General features: G+C 46.3%; 6 protein-coding genes across 6 annotated transcripts; 3 read left to right on the top strand and 3 right to left on the bottom strand.

Annotated features, from left to right (window-relative positions):
• Nucleotides 1–4,902: 4,902 nt before the first annotated feature.
• CCR75_000046 (uncharacterized protein) lies at nucleotides 4,903–6,342 on the bottom strand (the record flags this gene model as incomplete). The annotated part of the gene is made up of 1 exon (XM_067958154.1): nucleotides 4,903–6,342. One exon carries the CDS (start codon nucleotides 6,340–6,342, stop codon nucleotides 4,903–4,905), a length of 1,440 nt encoding a protein of 479 aa, XP_067817030.1.
• Nucleotides 6,343–6,372: 30 nt separating this feature from the next.
• Nucleotides 6,373–8,882, top strand: CCR75_000047 (uncharacterized protein; the record flags this gene model as incomplete). Its single annotated transcript, XM_067958155.1, has 10 exons — nucleotides 6,373–7,158; nucleotides 7,221–7,336; nucleotides 7,398–7,552; nucleotides 7,576–7,720; nucleotides 7,770–7,868; nucleotides 7,932–8,149; nucleotides 8,209–8,334; nucleotides 8,416–8,594; nucleotides 8,657–8,740; nucleotides 8,801–8,882. The coding sequence occupies exons 1-10, from the start codon at nucleotides 6,746–6,748 to the stop codon at nucleotides 8,880–8,882; spliced, it is 1,617 nt and encodes a 538-aa protein (XP_067817029.1). The 5' UTR covers nucleotides 6,373–6,745.
• CCR75_000048 (uncharacterized protein) lies at nucleotides 8,137–10,582 on the bottom strand (the record flags this gene model as incomplete). Its single annotated transcript, XM_067958156.1, has 3 exons — nucleotides 8,137–9,104; nucleotides 9,166–10,464; nucleotides 10,534–10,582. The coding sequence occupies 3 exons, from the start codon at nucleotides 10,580–10,582 to the stop codon at nucleotides 8,977–8,979; spliced, it is 1,476 nt and encodes a 491-aa protein (XP_067817034.1). The 3' UTR covers nucleotides 8,137–8,976.
• Nucleotides 10,583–10,607: 25 nt separating this feature from the next.
• CCR75_000049 (uncharacterized protein) lies at nucleotides 10,608–13,863 on the top strand. The gene is made up of 7 exons (XM_067958157.1): nucleotides 10,608–11,620; nucleotides 11,685–11,849; nucleotides 11,919–12,103; nucleotides 12,175–12,364; nucleotides 12,434–12,634; nucleotides 12,706–13,348; nucleotides 13,409–13,863. The coding sequence occupies exons 1-6, from the start codon at nucleotides 10,624–10,626 to the stop codon at nucleotides 12,912–12,914; spliced, it is 1,947 nt and encodes a 648-aa protein (XP_067817033.1). The 5' UTR covers nucleotides 10,608–10,623; the 3' UTR covers nucleotides 12,915–13,348; nucleotides 13,409–13,863.
• A 1,736-nt stretch (nucleotides 13,864–15,599) lies between these two features.
• On the top strand, nucleotides 15,600–18,457 carry CCR75_000050 (uncharacterized protein; the record flags this gene model as incomplete). Its single annotated transcript, XM_067958158.1, is given in 3 exon segments — nucleotides 15,600–15,813; nucleotides 15,829–17,162; nucleotides 17,237–18,457. 3 exon segments carry the CDS (start codon nucleotides 15,600–15,602, stop codon nucleotides 17,288–17,290), a joined length of 1,602 nt encoding a protein of 533 aa, XP_067816508.1. The 3' UTR covers nucleotides 17,291–18,457.
• CCR75_000051 (uncharacterized protein) lies at nucleotides 17,736–18,254 on the bottom strand (the record flags this gene model as incomplete). The annotated part of the gene is made up of 1 exon (XM_067958159.1): nucleotides 17,736–18,254. The coding sequence occupies one exon, from the start codon at nucleotides 18,252–18,254 to the stop codon at nucleotides 17,736–17,738; it is 519 nt and encodes a 172-aa protein (XP_067816509.1).
• Nucleotides 18,458–19,441: the final 984 nt, after the last annotated feature.

Here is a 19,441-nt window from a genome sequence, read left to right as displayed (position 1 = left end):
TGTCGCAACGGATGCCTCCTGGGCTTTTTATCTTCTCTGGGTACAACTTCGTCGTTTACTACAAGCCGAACAAGAATAATATTCTTTTCGCAACGTCGTGGCAACGCCCTCGCCTAAACTTGGGTCGTCAAAATACTGACGACGGTGATGACGACAGGTGTGCGGCGTGTGTGTCAATGAATATAACCCGAGTCGTTCAAGTATTTTCTCTTCACGATAAGATTGTAGCAGCTTACGTTGGTGACCCCAATGATGCAGACATAATCGCGAATCTGCGCTCCCCCGCGATGTTTCATTTTATGTTCAGAGCGGGACCACATCACACGTTACAGTTAAGACGGATACTTGTTGGCTACCAGCATCGACCGTTTCGATGCGCCATGGACGGTGATCGCTAACGATTCTAATCTACGAGTTCGAATAATCTAAAAGTTCCATGCTTCCCCAGCTGGAGGTGATCGGGGCCTGAAACGACTTCCACGGCTGTTTCCCGTATTACTTACTGGCCTGACATGTATAAGTGGGTGCGGAATTGTATAATTTTACAGCGCGCGAAACCGTCGCCTTCGTCGGAGGGTCCCCTGTTACCACACTTAACCGCTTTAAGGGATGACGATAGATTTATGTGGGCTTCATCTTTGGCCCCCCGCCCGACGACAAAGGCCGCACTGGCATGCTCGTATATGTCGACCGCTTCAGGAAAAATTAGTCATCTCTTTCCTGTCACGGCGCAAGCACCGCGACTGAGACCGCGGTGCACTTCATCGACGCAGTATACCGCCATAATGGTCTTCCGGAGTCGATTGTGTCCGGCAACGGTTCACTTCCGCCTTCTAACCTAAATTGTTTGAGCTTTTCCGAACAACAGTGCTGATGTCGGCGGCGGCCCATTTGAAGACGGATGTGCAAACATAAAGCGTCAATTTAATTCTCTAAGACATTCTTCACAGCTACACGACAACGCTTACCAATAAGAGTTCCTTTCTGCCGCTTGCTGAGTTCGCGATCAACAACGCTCAACACGCGTCACCCGGTTTGATGCCTTTCTTCGTTAATAATGCACGTCATCATCGCGTCGCCGCTCTATTTTCCGTGGGTAATCCAACGGCGCTTCGTGGCTCCACTCTGGTTTGGGTGTAGCCGATATCGAGCATCCAAAATTATTGTGTGCAGCCCACGCCATGATCAGCGCTATGTGGTCACACGATCGCAGGTGCGGCAGCCGACCTCGACCTCAACGTCAACCAAAGCTGCTTCGTTCTCGGCGACGTGGACTAAGCGACATTGATTGACTCGTCATTGGGTGCTCGAATGTCCGCGGCTCCGCCTTATGCGGCCAACTACGCGCCGAGATTATCGGCGCCCAATCGATAATGTCGTTGTGACCGCTTCATGCTGCAGCGAGGTCAATTAATCAGTTTGCCCGGGATACACTTCAGGCATCTGTGGACAAACAACAAGAGAACGCAGACGAATGTAGAAAACATATCGTGAATAAATTGTAGCCTGGAGACCGTGTACTCCTGTCGACCGAAGGCATCAGAGACTCGAGAGTGACAACTTAAAAGGCGAGCAAAGTCACTCCAAAATTTATTGGCCCTTTAAGGTACTTTAAGGATTGGAGAAGACTACACTCTCGATATTCCCACGTCCTTGTGATTGCACCCGACGTTCTACGTCGTTATACGTCGGGCGCCCGAAGACGTATCTTCCAGCTTCGATTTCCGAGTCTGCTCAGCAGGCTGAGTCAGTGGCGCGTAAATCGTTCATCCCCGCGAGCCCGTCGCTTATCCGACATCGGGCGAGGCTGCTATCCAGATCGCGGGTGGCGACAATATGGCGCTCCAGCATCCGTACACGCTCGAGCAACTCGCGATTCGACTGGCGAATCTCAATCGCAGTCCGCTCTGCTCGCGCAGCTCGGTTCGTCGCGGCATCCACATCGTCCTGGGCGACCAGAGTATCATATCGAGGATTTACCTCCGCTTGTGGATGCTGCAAATAAATTCCGCTAAATTGTTAATCGACTTGTAAATCACTCGGATCCACTAAGCACGTTTGGAAGCGCGTGATCCCGATCGCGCGCCGCTACCGGGTTCGCTTGTTAGGCACTTCCCCCAAGAAAGGTACGTTGTAACCTCGCTCGTTCCTTCATGTGACGTTCCGGATGTGGTCGATGGTTTAGAGCCAGCTCGTATTCAATCACCGAGGCCTTAGGTCACTCCGAGGAGAGGACGAGTCACGACGGCGTTCCGGCAGATGGAATGGTCTTCGAGTCGCCAATGTCATCCCCGCCTCTCTGTCTATAACCCGGCGGAGTCGACGCGAACCGCCATGAATAGCAGCGGCTTCATTCTTACCAGCCTGTGCTCGAACTGCTAACCCAAGCCTGCTCATTTTCGCTGAGCGGTCGCTCAGCGATGTGTGTTGTACAAGCTGCTCTAATCGGTCCAGGAATGACGCAGCATGATGGACACCCCTCTAACACGTGTACAATGAAGAGACGGTCCTCGCTCCAAGCGTTGTGGTATACTCTGTGGCGTAAGGCGCTAAGGAATTGATCAGCAAGCCGACAAAGCGCGCCTGCTGGGCATCATCCAGTTCCATCACAGTCTGAAGGCGCAACACAAAGTCTAAAGCGCATCGTATCCGACGCCGTCAAACATCTTTTTGCGCAAATGCGGGAGCGCCGGAATGATCTAGCATGATGTCAGTAGAGTCCGGAGTAACCGCTCCGGACAAATCGTACTGTGTCCGCGGTAGAATTTCGGCGTCTATTATGTGGACGTATACACTGCCGCTGATGGTACTCTGTGGCGCTTTGTGGTTGCTTACACCGCGTTCCGTCATCGTTGCCATGATGCCTGTGTCTTCGTCGTCTCTTGATCGTTTTATGTCATCACTCACGGCGCGTGAGTGCTATCTTAGGAGGGCAGGGTGATGTAATGGGCCCTTCCCGCTCCATGATACTTTGCTTATATATATACATTTTACATAAGTAGGTGCTATACCCAAATTAGCGGGTGGAGCACGTCGCATGTTTCTGTGTGATTAATAAGGAGCCAGACCAATTATTAGCCAGTAAGATGACGGCACGTAAATGAATGACTCCCATGAGATTAAGGGGTCTTTTCATACGTAGCTTTTATCCGAGTTAAATCTTACATAAATTACGGACTTACTTAACGCTTCCTCACGTGCACGTATCAGCCAGGTAGTCCTAAGCCCGTTACACAGGTATCACAAGCATGAACATTGATTACTAAAACTTTGAAGAATTTAGGCGTGTCAAGTAAGAAAAAACTATGGTTGGAATTGTGCAAGAGCTTGTACGACCTCAAGCAAGTCGGGCGATTATGAAGTCAGCTTTTGCATGCCAAGTTGTTCGATGTGGGATTTACGCATTGCGTAACTGACAAGTGTCTCTATTCTCAAATAGTAACACTACGCTTGTGTATATTGGTGCTGACTGTTACGAGGTGCACCCAAGTGACTGCGCGTTGCTCGAGGCAACGTCAAAAATGGATTACTAAGAGTGAAGAATTTTCATGTCGCTGGTTGGATCGTTGCTTTGGGTTGTGCGATGCACCATCCCGACATTGTGTTTGTAGTTCTTAGGCGACGCGACAGATCCATCAGCTCCTACTTCACAATCGGAAGCTTGCAAAGCGGATGGTGCGCTACTTAGAAAGCACAAGGTTGATGAAGCTAAACATGAGACCAAGCGAAATAGGAATATGCCGATTGCGCCCGAAAGTTACAGCGGCGCCAATTTCGCCGCGGACAAGAATGACACGAAGTCACTGACCTGAGCTATCATACTTCTCAACGGTATGGTCGTCAGCTAGAGTGCCAAGAAACAGGAAGGCGTATCCTTATCGACAATATAAGCTGAATTCGTGGCGGCGTCGGAGGTTGCCCGAGAGCTTTTAGGCGTGCGCGAAATGCTATACGAATTTGGCGTGGTTCTAAAATTACTCATGCTAATGCATGTGGACAATCAGGCTGCTATGCGTCAGCCAGCTTAAGGGAGATGCATCGTGCTCAAGGCGAAACATATTGACGTTCGAGTCAGTTTTTTTGCAATTTTGCCCGTCGAGAAACTATGCTGGCACAAGATGTTCGGTTGGAGCAGATGCTAGCTAATTTGCGGACCAAGGCACTCGACACAACTAAGCTCGCTAAAGCTACGTGTTATAATGCTTGTCGGATAGGAGTGTTAGAAAGTGCCTTATCCTAGTCATTTACGCTAGCTACGACCGTGCTCGATTTGCTGCCTTTTCTTTTCGCTTTTTTAGCCGCACCCATTAATTATCTACCTCTGTATTTATGAGAGTAGCGTCCACGAAAATGTTTAAATGCTGGCATTATGAATCTGTACTTCTATTTAATTACAACAAACAGACGGGTGGGTGTGTGGTGTACCAGTTCCCTGGCATGGAATTCACTTAAAATACTGTTTTTATTTTCATTACGTTAATGTTGATAACTAGGCTGCATATCTTAAATTTAGTAAATACAACTATTAAAGCTTTCTCCGTCACATAAAAATATAAGAGCGAGCCCGCAAGCTAGCCAAGCTTACAGGGCCTACCCAAAGATGTTAATGTGACGAAAACGCTGTGCTCCAGGGTGGGGTATTAGTACACTGAACAGCGCTAATGGTAAAATGCAACACTTTTCATGTAAAGGGTCGATGCGAAATCTGAGGGACTACAGTGTGTCTCAGTTCTTTTTGATCTGAAATTTATGATACAGTTGCAAGTAGCGCAACGACTGTAATCGCAACAGGCTAGTTAATTCATTTTCAAAAGAAATGCAAATTTAGCGAGCTTAAAGTGAACCATGTCTATGAGGCTGTTGATTATACTTTATCTTACGCTTGTGTTGCATATATCTCTATCATCCATCCCCAATATACCGCTTGCTAGCTGCGGCAATTGCAATCCATACTGGACAATGATCCGAAAGTTCGTAGCTGCATTGAACGCGAGCCATGTACGTCTGAAGCCGCGGAAGCATCGCGTCGATCGGATTCTGTATAAAAAGGTGATCACTCTTCGACAAAGGATAGTGTCGCCAGTCAATTCGAAGCACTCCGCTATCAACAATGTAATTAAACTCTTCGTCACCATCAGCATCAGTAATGTCGAAACGATCGATCCAAATGTTGTCATACAGTTTATTAAACACGGTCGTCGATTGTGGGGCGAGAATTAGCGCCTTCTTGTGCTTTCCGAGACTTTTCAGCAGGTCTTGAGGTGATAAATTGAAGTCTCCCAATATAATGACCCGTTTAATTGGATCCGACGCTTCGAAGGCTTTGGCCAACCGATTAATTTCCGCAATTTCCGCATGGCGGCTCTCTTTGTTGCCAAAAGAGACGTGCACATTAATTAATGTAATATCCAGCTTCTGCGAGTGCAGGCTTTGAGTCGCTCGAAAGGTAGCAACACACGGTTGCCGCATCATCGCATCGCGTCTACTTTCAAGCAGGGAGCATTTTTTTACAAGTTTCACAGCGCATCGTCGATAGAAAAAAGCATAGCGCTCGACTCTTCGCTTCGTTCCCAAAATCTCAGGCCCAACTGTTGCAGACACAATGTAGTCCCATCCCGGTAACATAGTTTTTAGCTTCTTTAGTACGATTAAATCCCTCACTTCCTGAAGCGCCACAACGTCGAATTCATCCAGAATGTTAGCGATACGCTGCAACAAATGAAACTCCTTTCGTCGCGAGATGTTACGAATATTCCAACTTGCCACTAGAAGCGCGGACTCACGAACACAACCGTGATTCCACGTCGAAAAGAGATGCTCGCGAACGTCGCTCTCGATTGCTCGGCCTCTGGGAGCTTCTCTAATTTTTTTTCTAAAGTTCTCTTCGCTATTTACGTCATTACTGTCGCATTTCCTCATGCAATTAAGATAGTCTTTTACAAACACTTCTCCTTGCATTCTTAAATAGGATTTAATACTAATACCTTTTACGGCCAAAACATCTTCGTTCCGATGAAATGGCCTAGCGTCAATAATTCGTTGAGCCAATATCGGTCCGACTCCTTTCAACTGTTGTAATTGTCGCTTTGATGCGCCGTTCAGGTCGACTTTAATCGCTTTTGTCTGGTGCATTGTATTTGCATTATTTTCTAGAGACTCGTCGTCCACGTAAATTTGTTTCGCTGCTGATATGGCGGCAAATTTGACGGGACCGATACCGTGGACTCGCACAAGGTCTTTAACTGATGTGAAAGGGCGTGACTCGACAATTAGTCGCGCTGTGACGCAGCCAACACCAGGCAATTGCTGTAGGTCACAAAGCGTCGCTGTATTTAGGTTCATTGCGTAATATTGCAATATAATGGGATCCTTTTCTTGCACACTTCATGCAACGCCAAGTGATTGGCTGAAATACAGCATTCCTGAGCATGCAGAGCTTCCTGTTCGACAAAGAGACTTTGATGGAAATGGCAAGTATCTCGTTCCTATATGGTAATGTATCATGAATGTCACACCAAAACATGAAATTATATTGTTGATCGACTGAAGTAATCAATGTCGAACGCTGTCACTCTAATGCACATAAAATCGGGTCTTTTCCATGAGGGTGGAGCGACCCGCTCGCTCGCACTTTCTAGCTCTGGAAAGACTTTATAACAGTGTGTGGCCGGGTCGTATCTCTTCAATTAAGACCTTATTGTCTTCATTTTTGAATTCCCAATAGTGCACCCAGTGTTCTGCTACAATGACGACTACCGCCTTGTCGTCGTCGTCGAAACCTGGATCTCCGCCACAGTCAATTGCCGAACCAATGGCGAATAAGATAACCACGGCAATGTCGCCTTCGAATTTTACAAGCGACGAAGTATCAAATATGGACCAGACAATAGATACCAATTATGACATGGAGCACACGGATTCCGCCATGTTTGCCGCACATTACGGTGGAGTTGGCGTTAATGAAGATAGCTTTTGGGATATCCTCGCCGATTCGCACATGAAGCTGGAAAGCTACGGCACTCAGTCTTGCGACCACGAGATGACTGAGCCAACACTGGGTTGTATGCCGCAAGATCCGATGATGCCGAATTCGATCTCATTAATGGCCATGGTTCCGTCCCCGGTTTCGGCGACGAATACATCGTCGGTTTACGAAGAGTAAGCTTACGTTTTTCAACTCTTTTTGAAGCGGTCTAACTTTTGGCGAGTAGTTTGCTTAGTAATACAGCATTGCCGTCCTCACCCTTGCTAATGCACAATCATTCATCGTTCTCGAGCCATTTCAATCCCAGTCACTATATCACTTTCGACTCGCGGCAAGACGGCACACTATTTCGTACGAGCCATTTAGACATTTCCGTTATTGCGTGTTGATTTAAACGTAACCACGTCTTTAGCATTGTCCAAGCCTATTATTCGAGAGGATGGATTTTTGCTTGTAGGCACTGAAATCTCTGCAGATTCCTCGGCTGTAAAGTCAGAGAAAAACCGACTTTTCGTGACAAATTTTTTGGTTTCATCCGGCTCGCCAGCACACATTTTGGTGGAAGAGGTGCGAGCATATATTTAGTAAAGCAATTTTCGTCAAATGACGACATCATTCGAACTCTGCAGGAGGTTCGCGATATCAACTGGATCGGAGCACAGACAGCTGTCCTTGCAATTGGCAAAGACATTCAACTAATTCATCTTTCAATCGGAGGTCCTTGTAGACTGCAAGGTGCGGAACTCCAACTACTTTGCCGGGTGATTTGGTGGGTATATTACAGCTTATGTCTACTCCACAGATCCAATCAACACGGTCCACTCGGACACGATTCGAGAACTTGCTGTCTCGCCTAATAGACACTCGCAAGTGCTGTCTGGTGGTAGGCTTTGCAACTAATCTGCGCCTTCGAGAAAATTTTACTGGAATTGCATTTTTGCCACAGGATTTGACGAGACTGTCGTTTTAACCGATCTCCGAAACCATGGAATTCCACAGTCAGCAGCCGTCATTGGCAAATTCAATGCCTACGATGTCGTAAGTAGCGTTCGCTGGTCACCACTGGATTCTCAGATCAGCTGGACCACCGATGGAGGCGACTTTCAAGTCGCAGACACTCGTGCGCGCTCGCCGCAACTCCAAGTTCCTCTTCACGCATTTGTGGTATGACAACCATCATTCCCGATTTGAAGAATTTTAAACATTTCTTTTCATAATTACAGAACGTGGACGCTTTGGGCGGTCTCTTTACACATGAATACTTGAGCCCGTTCAACGTCGTGCTAGGATTTGAGCGAGGTCACATGGCTTTCGTGGACCTTCGCATGCCTCGACATACGTCGTGGTGCGTACGACATACATCAATTGATATCTTCTCGTGCCTTACGTAAGACATTCTAGCACTTCTTTGCTCGAGTCCAAATTGGCAGGTGTCGGAGAAATCAGGCGTTCTAGGTCGGACAAGGTTGCCATTTTTGGCCATGGCGGGTACGACTTCATTTGAGGCAAGCTGTCTTTCTGCGTCAGTATGTCACGATTATACATTTCCCGATAGATTTTCAATGGCGTCTCTCAATATGGCAGCAAGCAGCTTGGAGCAAATCACTCTGTAAGTTTAAACCTCACAAAGAGGTAAAAGTAAAATTTGCTCATGTTATATCGTTCTCAAAGGCAACAACCACAACCCTTGAGTTCGTACAAAACTAGCGGAGATTTTTCCTATGAGCAAGGAATATATCTCGCAGCCTCAGATAAGTATGTTGCTCGCTATTGATGCCTTCTGAGCAATACTGATGTATTTTTCGTCGATGGTAGTATGGGGAGCGTAGCAGTCTACACGGATGAAACCATCTTTGAAGCTTCGACAGCGTTTAATTCCAGCAGCGTGTTTTGGTGAAGCACATGCATCCAAGTTTAAACAAAATGAGTAGCACTTGATATTGTTAGCCATTAAAGGCCACATGTTCATGTAACATAAAGCGTCAATGTATCTAGTCGTGCTGCAAGCGCGAAATTTCTTGAAGTAATTTTGTAAAATTGTTTTGCGGCTGCATAGTTATAAAGCTGTCAAAGTGAGACCAGGAGTAGCCATCCGTGTGCGCGAGATCACTGCTCGTATCTAATTTACAGCGTATTAGTCTTTTCATCAATTCCATCGCAACTTAATTAACTTAACGTACCTGACTTCATCGCTAGCTGTACCCGACCAAGCGCGTTACACTCATACCACTCGATTTCAGTACTTCGCGCCTTATTCGACAGTCCAATCATCGTCGTCGCCAACTCTGTTCGTAAAGCAGGCGATTGAAGAGATTGTGCAAATTTAATGCAAGTTGGCCGCGTGAATTCCCCAAGACCTGCTTGAATACGCTGAAGTGCGTTTACGTGCTGGTCCGTGCACATGTAGAGCATTTCAATCAACCGAACAACCGCCATACAGGCCTGCTCGCCTTCCTGCTGCAAAAACGAGTTCATCTCGCAACATGCCTCATTCGTCGTGTCTTTTTTAAGCGTCTCCTTGGCTTCCTCGTCGTACACACGCTTCCACAACTGGAGCCCCCAGCCAATGGCACTGATAATATGGGCATTGTTGCGTAATTTTGTTGAATTTATACGCGACGTTTTCCGTGCTTTTGAAGTAATGGCATCGGTCTGTAATAATGAAGACAGGCGAGTATGAAACATCCAAGACTTCCCTTCGAAGGACTCATACCGCGAACGACACGCAACCATGTCTTTTTGGAAACAATAGATGAAAAACTGCACCACAAGCAAGTGGCGCCGCCACGTTTCGTCTTTTCGCGCCATGCCATCGTCTTTCACTCGCCCATTGCCACTCACTTCTTGCAGCGCGGTGGCCAAAGGTTCCCATTTATTTGGAAACGTAAGGGCACAGCTACATGAAATTGCCTTGTCAAACACAAACACGAGCGCCGCATAGATGGCGACTGCGTCTTTGTACACAATGGCTTCGTGACTCTGAATACGATCAATAAGCTCCGCATAGAGCAAATTAGATGGGTACTCTTTCCCAAGCACTACAATGCTTCGAAGCGTAGCAATTGCAACCCCTGGATCGTTGGTACTTAATGAAGTCACCATATCAAACACCAGTGATGCATTCATAGACGATTTCTGCGTTGATGAGGGCGTTATAGGCTTTTGTTTGCTTGATCGACTGGCTGGTGGGGTCTTTGGTGACGACACGCTTTTTTCGGATGCACGGCGCTTTAGTGCTGGCACTGGCGTCTTTTCAAGAGACGATGTGGTCGTGATAGAGCAACTACGCACCTTCTTTTTCGTACGTGGAGGGCTCTTGAGCTTGGCACTCTTTCTAATACTCTTGATTTTGGTGTTTGAACTCAAATAGTTCAGCATTTCTTCCAATTTGACGTCGCTGTCACTGTCACTAACGATGGAACTCGACGGGGAAGAGGCGACTTGAGTGCAAGGAATTGATGCGTCATGGTCGTCTGAAGCTTTGAACGATTAGAAACGTTACATTAAACATTATTGTCTTTTGCTGAAACAGTGTTGGAGGATCCTACCATCAGAGATGAAGACGACAGCTTTCGTCTTGACGACTTTGTCCGTCATTGTTTTGTTTTTCTTGACTTGCTAGCTTGATTGATATCGGTATGGGTGAATTTTTCTTGAAAAACCTCACTGAAAAACGACATGTGTCGGCGTATTTATCAAATTTCACGAAATGTTTTAGTACTTATGAAGCCATTCCACCAAACTTGGCTCGAACTACTAGATTTACGAATATGGCTGCGCCCGCCGGCACGCAAACGATTGCCGGCGTTCATATGGAGCTCGGACAGCCAGTGCATGTGAGCACGAAAAAGCAGCTACAACGTCAGATTAACGCCATTGTGGGTTGGAATGAACTAGATCGTGCGCCCGTGAACGTCGCCCAAACCATGGTGCGCGGTAATGAGCAGCTGATTGGCGAGCATCCGTACTTTGTGTGCGAAAAGTCTGTCGGTGTGCGGTATCTCGCGCTGCTCGTACAGGGCCGCTGCTACCTTATTTCACAGAATTACGAGTTTCGTGAAGTGACGCTCTTCTGCCCCGTGCGGCCCGATCGATTACAGCCAGGAGTGGACCGTAACACGGTCGTGCCGCATCAATGGACAATCCTTGACGGCCTCATGGTGTGCGAAAAAGACGGTAGCAAATCCGTCCTCACGCTGCTTCTTTACGACATTTTAGCCCTCAATGGCAGTCCTGTCATGACTTCAAAGTTGCAGGATCGACTTAAATTGATCCAGAACGACGTTGTGGGTCCACGGAAGCAATTGCCTCCCCCTAAAGGCCAGCCTGCCGACATGTTCCAGCTGATTTTGCAGTCAATGTACCCCATCAATCGGGTGAGTCATGTGATTCGTAGCATCCTGCCGCGGGTTTCGCAAACTCGACAGAATGCTGGGCTTTTATTTACTCCTGTGCTACTGCCGTACACGCCTGGGCAATCGAAAGGATTGTTCCACTGGACGCCCACATCGATGCTCTCGGCAGACTTTCAATTGGGCGTCGAGTGGAGAGGACGTCCTCCTAAGCCAGGATTTAAGCTCATGATTCATGACAAGCGTACCCCGATCTATCACGACTGGATTACGTTTACACCAGGTAACGTGCTCTAAAATATTAGATGGAAAGAAGCTTAACAAATCCTGGGGGTTTATGGGACTAGATGAATTTGAGGCTTTTCGACAGGATAAGAAAGCGTCGTCGCGAATTATCGAGTGTGTCTATGATCCGGAGTGGCTCACGTTCATTCCGTCCCATGACAAAAGCACGTGGGAGGCTGGTAATCCAGATTTTAATGCGACGGAACTAGGCCTTGGATGGCGCAAAGGTACGGACAGATTGATTGATGTCGCTTTGTTGGATCGCTGACGCTTTTTATGTCTTATGTTCTTAATAGGTGGTTGGAAGTTTGTTCAATGCCGTTCTGATCGTGACATGCCACTGGAAAGCGTTTGTTTAGCGACGATTGAGAAAGCAATTGGCGAAGATATCAAACTTGACGAGATTGAGCAATATTTTCCCGATAACACAGTCAAGCAAGCTCACCAAAAAACTCGTTTGGAGAATCCTCAGACACCAGATGTAATGCTTTTTACTGGATTTTGGATGCTTCAGCTCCTTTTTTTTACCGTGCTTTTTGTTCTATTCTGCAGGAATTTGCGCCATCGAGTAAGAAAAAACGAAGTGCTAGTGGTGCGGCAAGTAGCAGTCCCCAAGGATCCGGTACGGGTGTGTGCTATGATTTTCAAAACAAGGGCGTGTGCCAGCGCGGACGATTTTGTCACTTTTCGCATTGTGCATGCAATTCGACGTGTTCGTGCACACCGGCTAAGAATACTTATGGTCATAAGGAGCCGTGTGTTGTCGTAAGAATTGCCACACTTTAACTGTCTTGTGCTTGACTGCATGCAGGTCAGCGACCAGCGTACAGGAGAAACGATTATGATGCACCCCCGTCGCCTGAAGCCGCGCCTTCTATTATAGCTGATGAAGCTGCGTTGCCGGATAAGGCCACGGTCGTACGTCATGTTAACTCGCTTGAGCGCGATTCCAGCACCAAAGTGGAAGGAGATCATGGGGAGGAGGAGGAAGCTGGAGAACTTACCGATACCAGTACGTTGTGTTAGCTGAGCAAGATAATATTTGCGTGAACCATTGTGTCGCTAACGCTACACATTTGTTAGGTCATTTGCACATCAATAGCATTTTCACGCCCCTCGAAAGCTTTGATAAGGAATCAATTGCAACGAAACGCGCACAGCTGACAGCGCTTGGAAATCGTCGGATTTGGGCAAGTCTTGGGCTTGAAGACAAGCCCCAGCGTACGCGTCCTTGTGGACTGATTATATCCAAGTCTGGTGAAATGGTATATGTACGTCCTCCGGATAAATAAGTGCAAGAAATTCTTCGACGAGATGCAACTCTTGCTTTCATTACCTACATTACGGAATACAATATAAGGTGCGCATGCTGCTCTGGCAATCGTGCAAACTACCTCAAGCCAAAAACGAGCTATTGCTGCTTCGGCGCAGCTTTTCGTGGCAAGTCTTCAAACACCATCGTGCCATCTTTCAAGCCTTGAATCTCATCCTTGGTCAAAAATCGACCTCCAGGGCCACGCGGCCGCCGCATGGCGTGTTTATGGCGAGAGTCGTGCAAATACGCTTTCCGTTGGCGATTGTTTCCGAGTTTGGCTTCGAGCTTTGCTCGCTGTTGGCGTCGAATCATGATACGATGGTATTGCTTGGCATTCACGTAGACAGGTTCCTCCTCCGTCGCGTCCGCAGAGTTGGGGGTCGAAGGACGCGGAAACATCGACTGGGACAGCTAAGATCATTTTGATTGGTAATAATTCGAGGACAGCAAGCATCAAAACCAAGCGTGTACCATATAGGGCTGCATCATTGCGTTAGAGCTGTACATGGCGCGAAGTTGCTCACTATTCGTTTGTTGCTGGTAATTAGTCGCATACAGGTAAAAAGATGGTCAGTGTAGCTGTATGCGTTTTTTTTTGCATCGCGCTAGATATATTCATACCATCTAAACAGTGACAATAGGGAAAATAAATCCGTCAGTGTTCTTTATTGAACGTAAGAGCGTGAAACGACGTACGTACAAGTTGTTGAATGTACTGCTGTTGTTGCTGCTGAAAAAGCGCGAGCTGGGCTTGGAGGTCTGCCTGCGAAGCGTCGCTATTGGCCGCATTGGTGTCCGAGTCGGTAAAGACCAACTTGGTGTCGCTACTGCTGCTTGTGGTGTCTTCCATCCTGTTTTCAGGACAAACTTAAGGCATCGCATGGTAAGTTATTACACACATTGCTCCACAAGCGCGTTGATGATATCAAATGGGGGCATGTAGCGCCGCTTAAAGGAGTACTCGCATACCTTGGTGGTGACTTCTTCGGCAATTTAAGCGTTTTTAAAAAGAATCCTAACATTATGATTGGTAGAAAAACGCTACAACAGACTTTACAGCAATATTTTTTGCATACGAAAGGAATCTTGAATTGGGATTTGTTGGTAACATGTTTGGTCGTTGTCTTTGATTAGACGCATAACAAATTGTGTTGGCTCAAATCGACAAAATGTGGCTATTTTGACTGGCATTGACAAGACTCAACTTACATGATTCGAAGCGACGCCAAGTAGAATTTAAGTAAGGAAGAAGCTAAGTTAGTCTATGGCTGCCGAATCAGTAATGCATTGTACAAAGTGCTACCTTCTGTTTTCCGACAAAGCAATGATGTATCTTGCATAAAAATTAGACATCAAAAATAATTAGTCTTGCACCTGCCAGCATTGGCAATTATACAATTGAGGCGCTGGACATGGTGATATATCAATTGGTTAAACACCAAACTGCGTTAGTTATGCTTATCGTCGAATGATCTCAACATATATTAAAGAAAATTTTCTAGCGTCAGCGTCAACTTCAACGACAACACGACCCAGCATGACAAACACATGGGTTTCCTTATTGCCGACATCATTCAGTTGCAATTTACCGTTCAACGGACTCGGGTAGATACTTTTTTTGCTGGACGATGCGAAAGAATGCTGCCACACTTTCCGATGCCCTAAAGCACCAAGCAAGCGTTTTAGTTAACTCGATAAGCACTAAAACTAAAATAATAAAAACCTCTGGCACGCTTCTGAACATGCAAAGAATTGCTCTTCTGATAGCAATCCTGTCCAAATTCAACCAATTAATCAGCAAAAAATGTTCGTATACACATAACTGTGAGATATACCATTTGTGATGCAACTCAAGACTCCGTTACTCGTACTCGATCGCGTAAGAGTGACCCACGATACAGCTTTCTAACACACAAAACAATGTAGATATTAGACCTATGTATTCTTCGCAAGAACAGGTAAGCTAGTACAGTAGCACCTCCTCTTCAGCTGATGTTGGATCCAAATTCATATTTCCGTCGACAAAGATACTACACGCAGTCGCTGTGACGACCGATATCATTGGAATTCCAGCGTCCATTAACGCCAAACTCACAGCATTAACTGCCACTGCTAGTAAGTGTGGATCACAAGTCACATAAACGACGTTTTCAAAGTTAAGGATAACTGTATTCTCATCAGTGCATCGTTCAAATACATCAACACAATAATATATGAGGTGGAAAGGATATCGATCCATTGTCTTCGATAACTTGCACTACGATGCTGATGACGGCACGCGGGAAGGTGTCCGTGAGCACAATCGGCGTAAAAGTTTCGCGTAGGATCTGTTCGTACTCCTTCTCCTTAGACGCTACAACCACCAGAGTCAGTCGCTTGTTACGTCACTGTCATATTAAACGCATAATCATGTCCCTATCACGCACTGAAAATGCCTTTTTCAAGTTTAAACGACACATCTAGCGTGGCTTTGTCTTCCTTTTCGGTGCGCCAATTGCGCGCTTGGCCCGGGCCATATACTGCTGCAAGCACGGTGCTACTACCATGCGACATTCGCGCCGATCCATCGGCTCGAAAAAGTGCGCCTTGCTCGGCTGCAAATGGCCGCAGCTCATTGCTAGCACGGCCATCTTGACGGTGTTGCGTTATTGCCACCATTGGAATGGGTCCGATAAACTACAAAAACTGTATAAAACTGTATTTAGCAAGGACAAAACACAGATTGTCCACCTGTTTTATTTACCAGCCCTTTTTAGGACCCAGTTTTCCCGTTACTCCGTTATCAGTTCTAAACCTGGCGTGGGGAAAGTCGCCTCCGCCGGAAGCTCCAGTAGCTCGTGCGCCCATGACCGCCAACAACGTCATCTTTTTGATCCGTAAGCTTTAAACAGCACCACAAACTTCATCTTTAACCTGTAAACTCCACTTTTATATACTCTTAATTGCAACCTCCACAGTCTTTGGAATGTTCCTCATGGCGACACTTTTGCCAGTACTCGTTGCCACGCTCATACGCGTTATGGCCCTGACATCAATACTCTTCTTGGTAGCGGCAGTCACGAATCCATCTGACCAGTCATTTGCGCAATGGGTCAGTCAGCAGAATGAGCCATCAGATCTGGTGCCTGACGCATCGATAGGCATGTCCAAGTGGATATCAGCCGTCTACAAAACAGCGAAAGCTCTAGTCCAAAACGATTCATTAACCTGGCGGTTCTATAACGTCCTCATCTTCAGTGTTGTCTACGTGCCAACCCGAGAGCGCTACGCGTTTGGAGTCTTTGGAATTTGGCGCTGGGCTGACGAATACGGAGACGTTGTCAAGTCTCTTTGTCAATCGCCTTGGGTTCTTAAAGTATCAAGAGGAGGGATACTATCCAGTATGGACCGGTATCAAGTGATCGAGTCAGCTTCTGATTCCGCAAATTTGCATCGACAGCGACGCGATGCCACTCCGTCGGGGTTTCAAGACGTGGAAACGGCATCTCATCGACGTATTCGAGCAAAAGCTTTGCAATGTAAAGTACGAAAAGATTGGCAGCAGGCTGCCATGTTATTTGCAGACGCGGCAAAAGTCGCGACGGCTTTGGTGATTCAAGCGTCTTACGAATTGGAAGCGGCGTGGTGCTCTTTGGAGATTCTGGACACGTTTCCGAGTAGCCAAAACGGAATTTTTCAAACGATTCGATCCGTTTGTGATGCATTGGCATCTGCGGGTTATTTCGATGAAGCTGCACGCGGTGTATCGGAGCTGGCTTTGAGACTAAAGCGCAAATTCCCAAAGGATTGCAAGACAGTAGCAAAAGCGAAAGACGTCGCGGAGTTGTACGTGCTAGCAAAGGATATTGCAGAGGCCGGTGGGAATGGATATAGTGCTGCTGAATATGGGTTGTATGCTGCGCGTGTATATGCGGATGCTGGCTTGTGGTCCCTCGCCGAAACGTGTTTTGAGGCCGTTGGAGGCATTCGACGTGAAAATGGTCAGAATGAGCTTGCGAACGAAGCGTACGGTAATGCCGTGCTTTGTCACCTTAGTCGGCTTGACTTTGTTAGCGCTGAAGAAAAGCTACATCGGTATTCTAAATTATTGGGCGAGATTTCTTGTTCGAGTGATATGAATTTATTTCTGTCGAGTGTGCTTCGAGCGTGCAAGAACTGGTCTGTCCAGCTTCTTGACGAAGCGTCCGAGCGCTATGACTCGAAACATCGACTTGCACCGTGGCAGGTAATGGATGGTTTTGACATTATTCGTGGTTAAGGTTTTAATTTAATTTCTGGTGTGGTACCTTTGTACGGAAGCGTGAATGCATTGGTAATTTAAAGGAAAAACTTTCAAACGCTGACTTGCGGTAATACAATTGGCAAAGTCAAAATTACGGCGACGTTTTGGTGCTGCTGCTTGTGCAGGCATCAGAACCAATTATGGCGACGAGTGGTCCACAAATGCAGACGGAAGCAAAGATATGGTAGGCTGCTGTACAATTCGGTAGATGAGTTCACGTATGTTATCATAGCAGCAGCCACATCCCTGTGAAGGTCAATGATGGTCTTTGTAAAACTATCTGTGATCAAATCTGTCTGCGAAGGTCGTTATCAATTATTGTCTGATTCGGATCACGCTAAATGTATAACTTAATTGATGCAAATCTACTTCGTTGGCAGTGTCACTATGGCTGTTAAAAAAAGAATCTTAAAATGTCAAGTAGCGAGTATCAGATACTTAAATATTACTTTTGCGCTTGGTTATTAGAATTAATTTGAGTGTAATCTGTTTATTTTTTCGTTAATTTAATCCAAACTAAACCTCGTCAAGGGCGTCTGGCGAGAATAAATGTAGTTGCCAAGAATCCTCATTCATGTGACGAGTGAAACAAAGTCGACTCGAATCAATTGAAAGTGCAGACTTTCCAGCTGGGTCGTCCACATTCTCATTTGCACAACTCTTGCCAACTTCCGAGCATCCACAATCTCCAGTTGCCATCCTCATCTTAACAACTTTAGCACGACCAAACGCCGGCAACTGTACTACTGTCCGAGGTGAGTCCTTCGAGCCCGCGCATTCATCTTCTGTTTCAGTATCCTCTGCATTAAGCTGCCAGCTTCGACATCGGACAATCCCTACTCCAGAATTCGCTCGATTCCGCCCAATAACGGGTCGTCGACTCAATGGAGGGCGAGGAGTTGTGCGCTGGCGCTCAGTGGGTCGTAGCGTATTTTCTTTCATCATATTTTCTTTCACTGTTGCCAATTGATAAACTTTTTCAAGACCACTATTATTGGTTTGTTTGATGCGTACTCCTGGCACTTGATTTCGCATGACAGATTTGGGCACATGTGTCGAACAACTAGTCTTTTCATATAATAAATTGCGTTCCTCAAAACTTAAATCTCGGTTCGTGCTGCTGCGTCTGCGGCTGTGTCTCGGTGTCTGCTGGAACAGAGCGGAATTTGAGATTCGTCGCTTGTGACCTGTGAGCAACTGTGACGACATTAGCAGAGGCTCGAATAAAAATGATGCGCGCGCTTGCTTCTTGGTCGGTGTTTATTTCAAAATAAGCCTGAAACAGAAATCAGGTGAAAAGCTAAAATTAAAGGGATGGCGTTAGAGATGGTCAACTGTAGACGCGAAATGGAAATACCATCTTGACAGAATAATATATGTGGCAATTTATTATCGCCAGGCGCAGATAAAGATAGCTGTGCGGCTGGCAGTGCTATTCAGAATTCAAATGTTGTCGAGACATGTTGGTGTTAAATAAAATAATTGAATCGCTCTATTTAAAACGTATAAGTTAACGTATTCTTCACTGCGAGGTTGCCGCCGACTGCGTCCCGTTACATAAAAATTATTTCCTATCAGAGGAAATAAACAAAGAAGTATAACATAATTATCATTAATAAATTTTGACTCAATAATTCCAATTTTACCAAATCTAGTAATTTTGAGACAATACTTCTGTTGATTGGTTGATTTAAGTTTTAAATGAACCCCGCCAATCGCTTCAAACACGTTTGGGCGGTGCGCAACGAGGCGCTATACATAAAAGTTGCTAATATATCAAAGTCAATAAATGAAAGACACGATTGGGCGTGTGCGCAACGAGGCGAGCTGTCCAAATTAGCGTGTAAGCCTTGCTTCACCTTGACAACGTCTCCGCGTTAATCGCATTTTTCTTTCTCAAATTTACCTTGGTGGGAGCTGGGGAAAACGAAACTGATACGGGAGGCAGATTTGATCTTCGATCGATTTCGCAACGGCACTTGTCGTGCTAACATTACGAAAGCTACGATGCAGAATGTCAAGCTGCATCGATTGGATGTCAGTGCGATAACTGTGGGTACTCGTGCTTGAAGTGTATCGTATTTGATCAAGACAAGTCTTAAATACCAGCAGCATCTCCAACGGCGTCTTTTTCAGTGTGAAATGACGAAGGTATCGCGCGCTTTCACAATATCGCACTATCCACATACGCTAGCAGCAATAAGCACGATAGAATAAGACCA

Source organism: Bremia lactucae, linkage group LG4 (genome assembly GCF_004359215.1).
Source record: "Bremia lactucae strain SF5 linkage group LG4, whole genome shotgun sequence".
In the NCBI taxonomy this organism is placed as follows: Eukaryota; Oomycota; class Peronosporomycetes; order Peronosporales; family Peronosporaceae; genus Bremia; species Bremia lactucae.
This window is presented reverse-complemented; position numbering and strand designations above follow the sequence as displayed.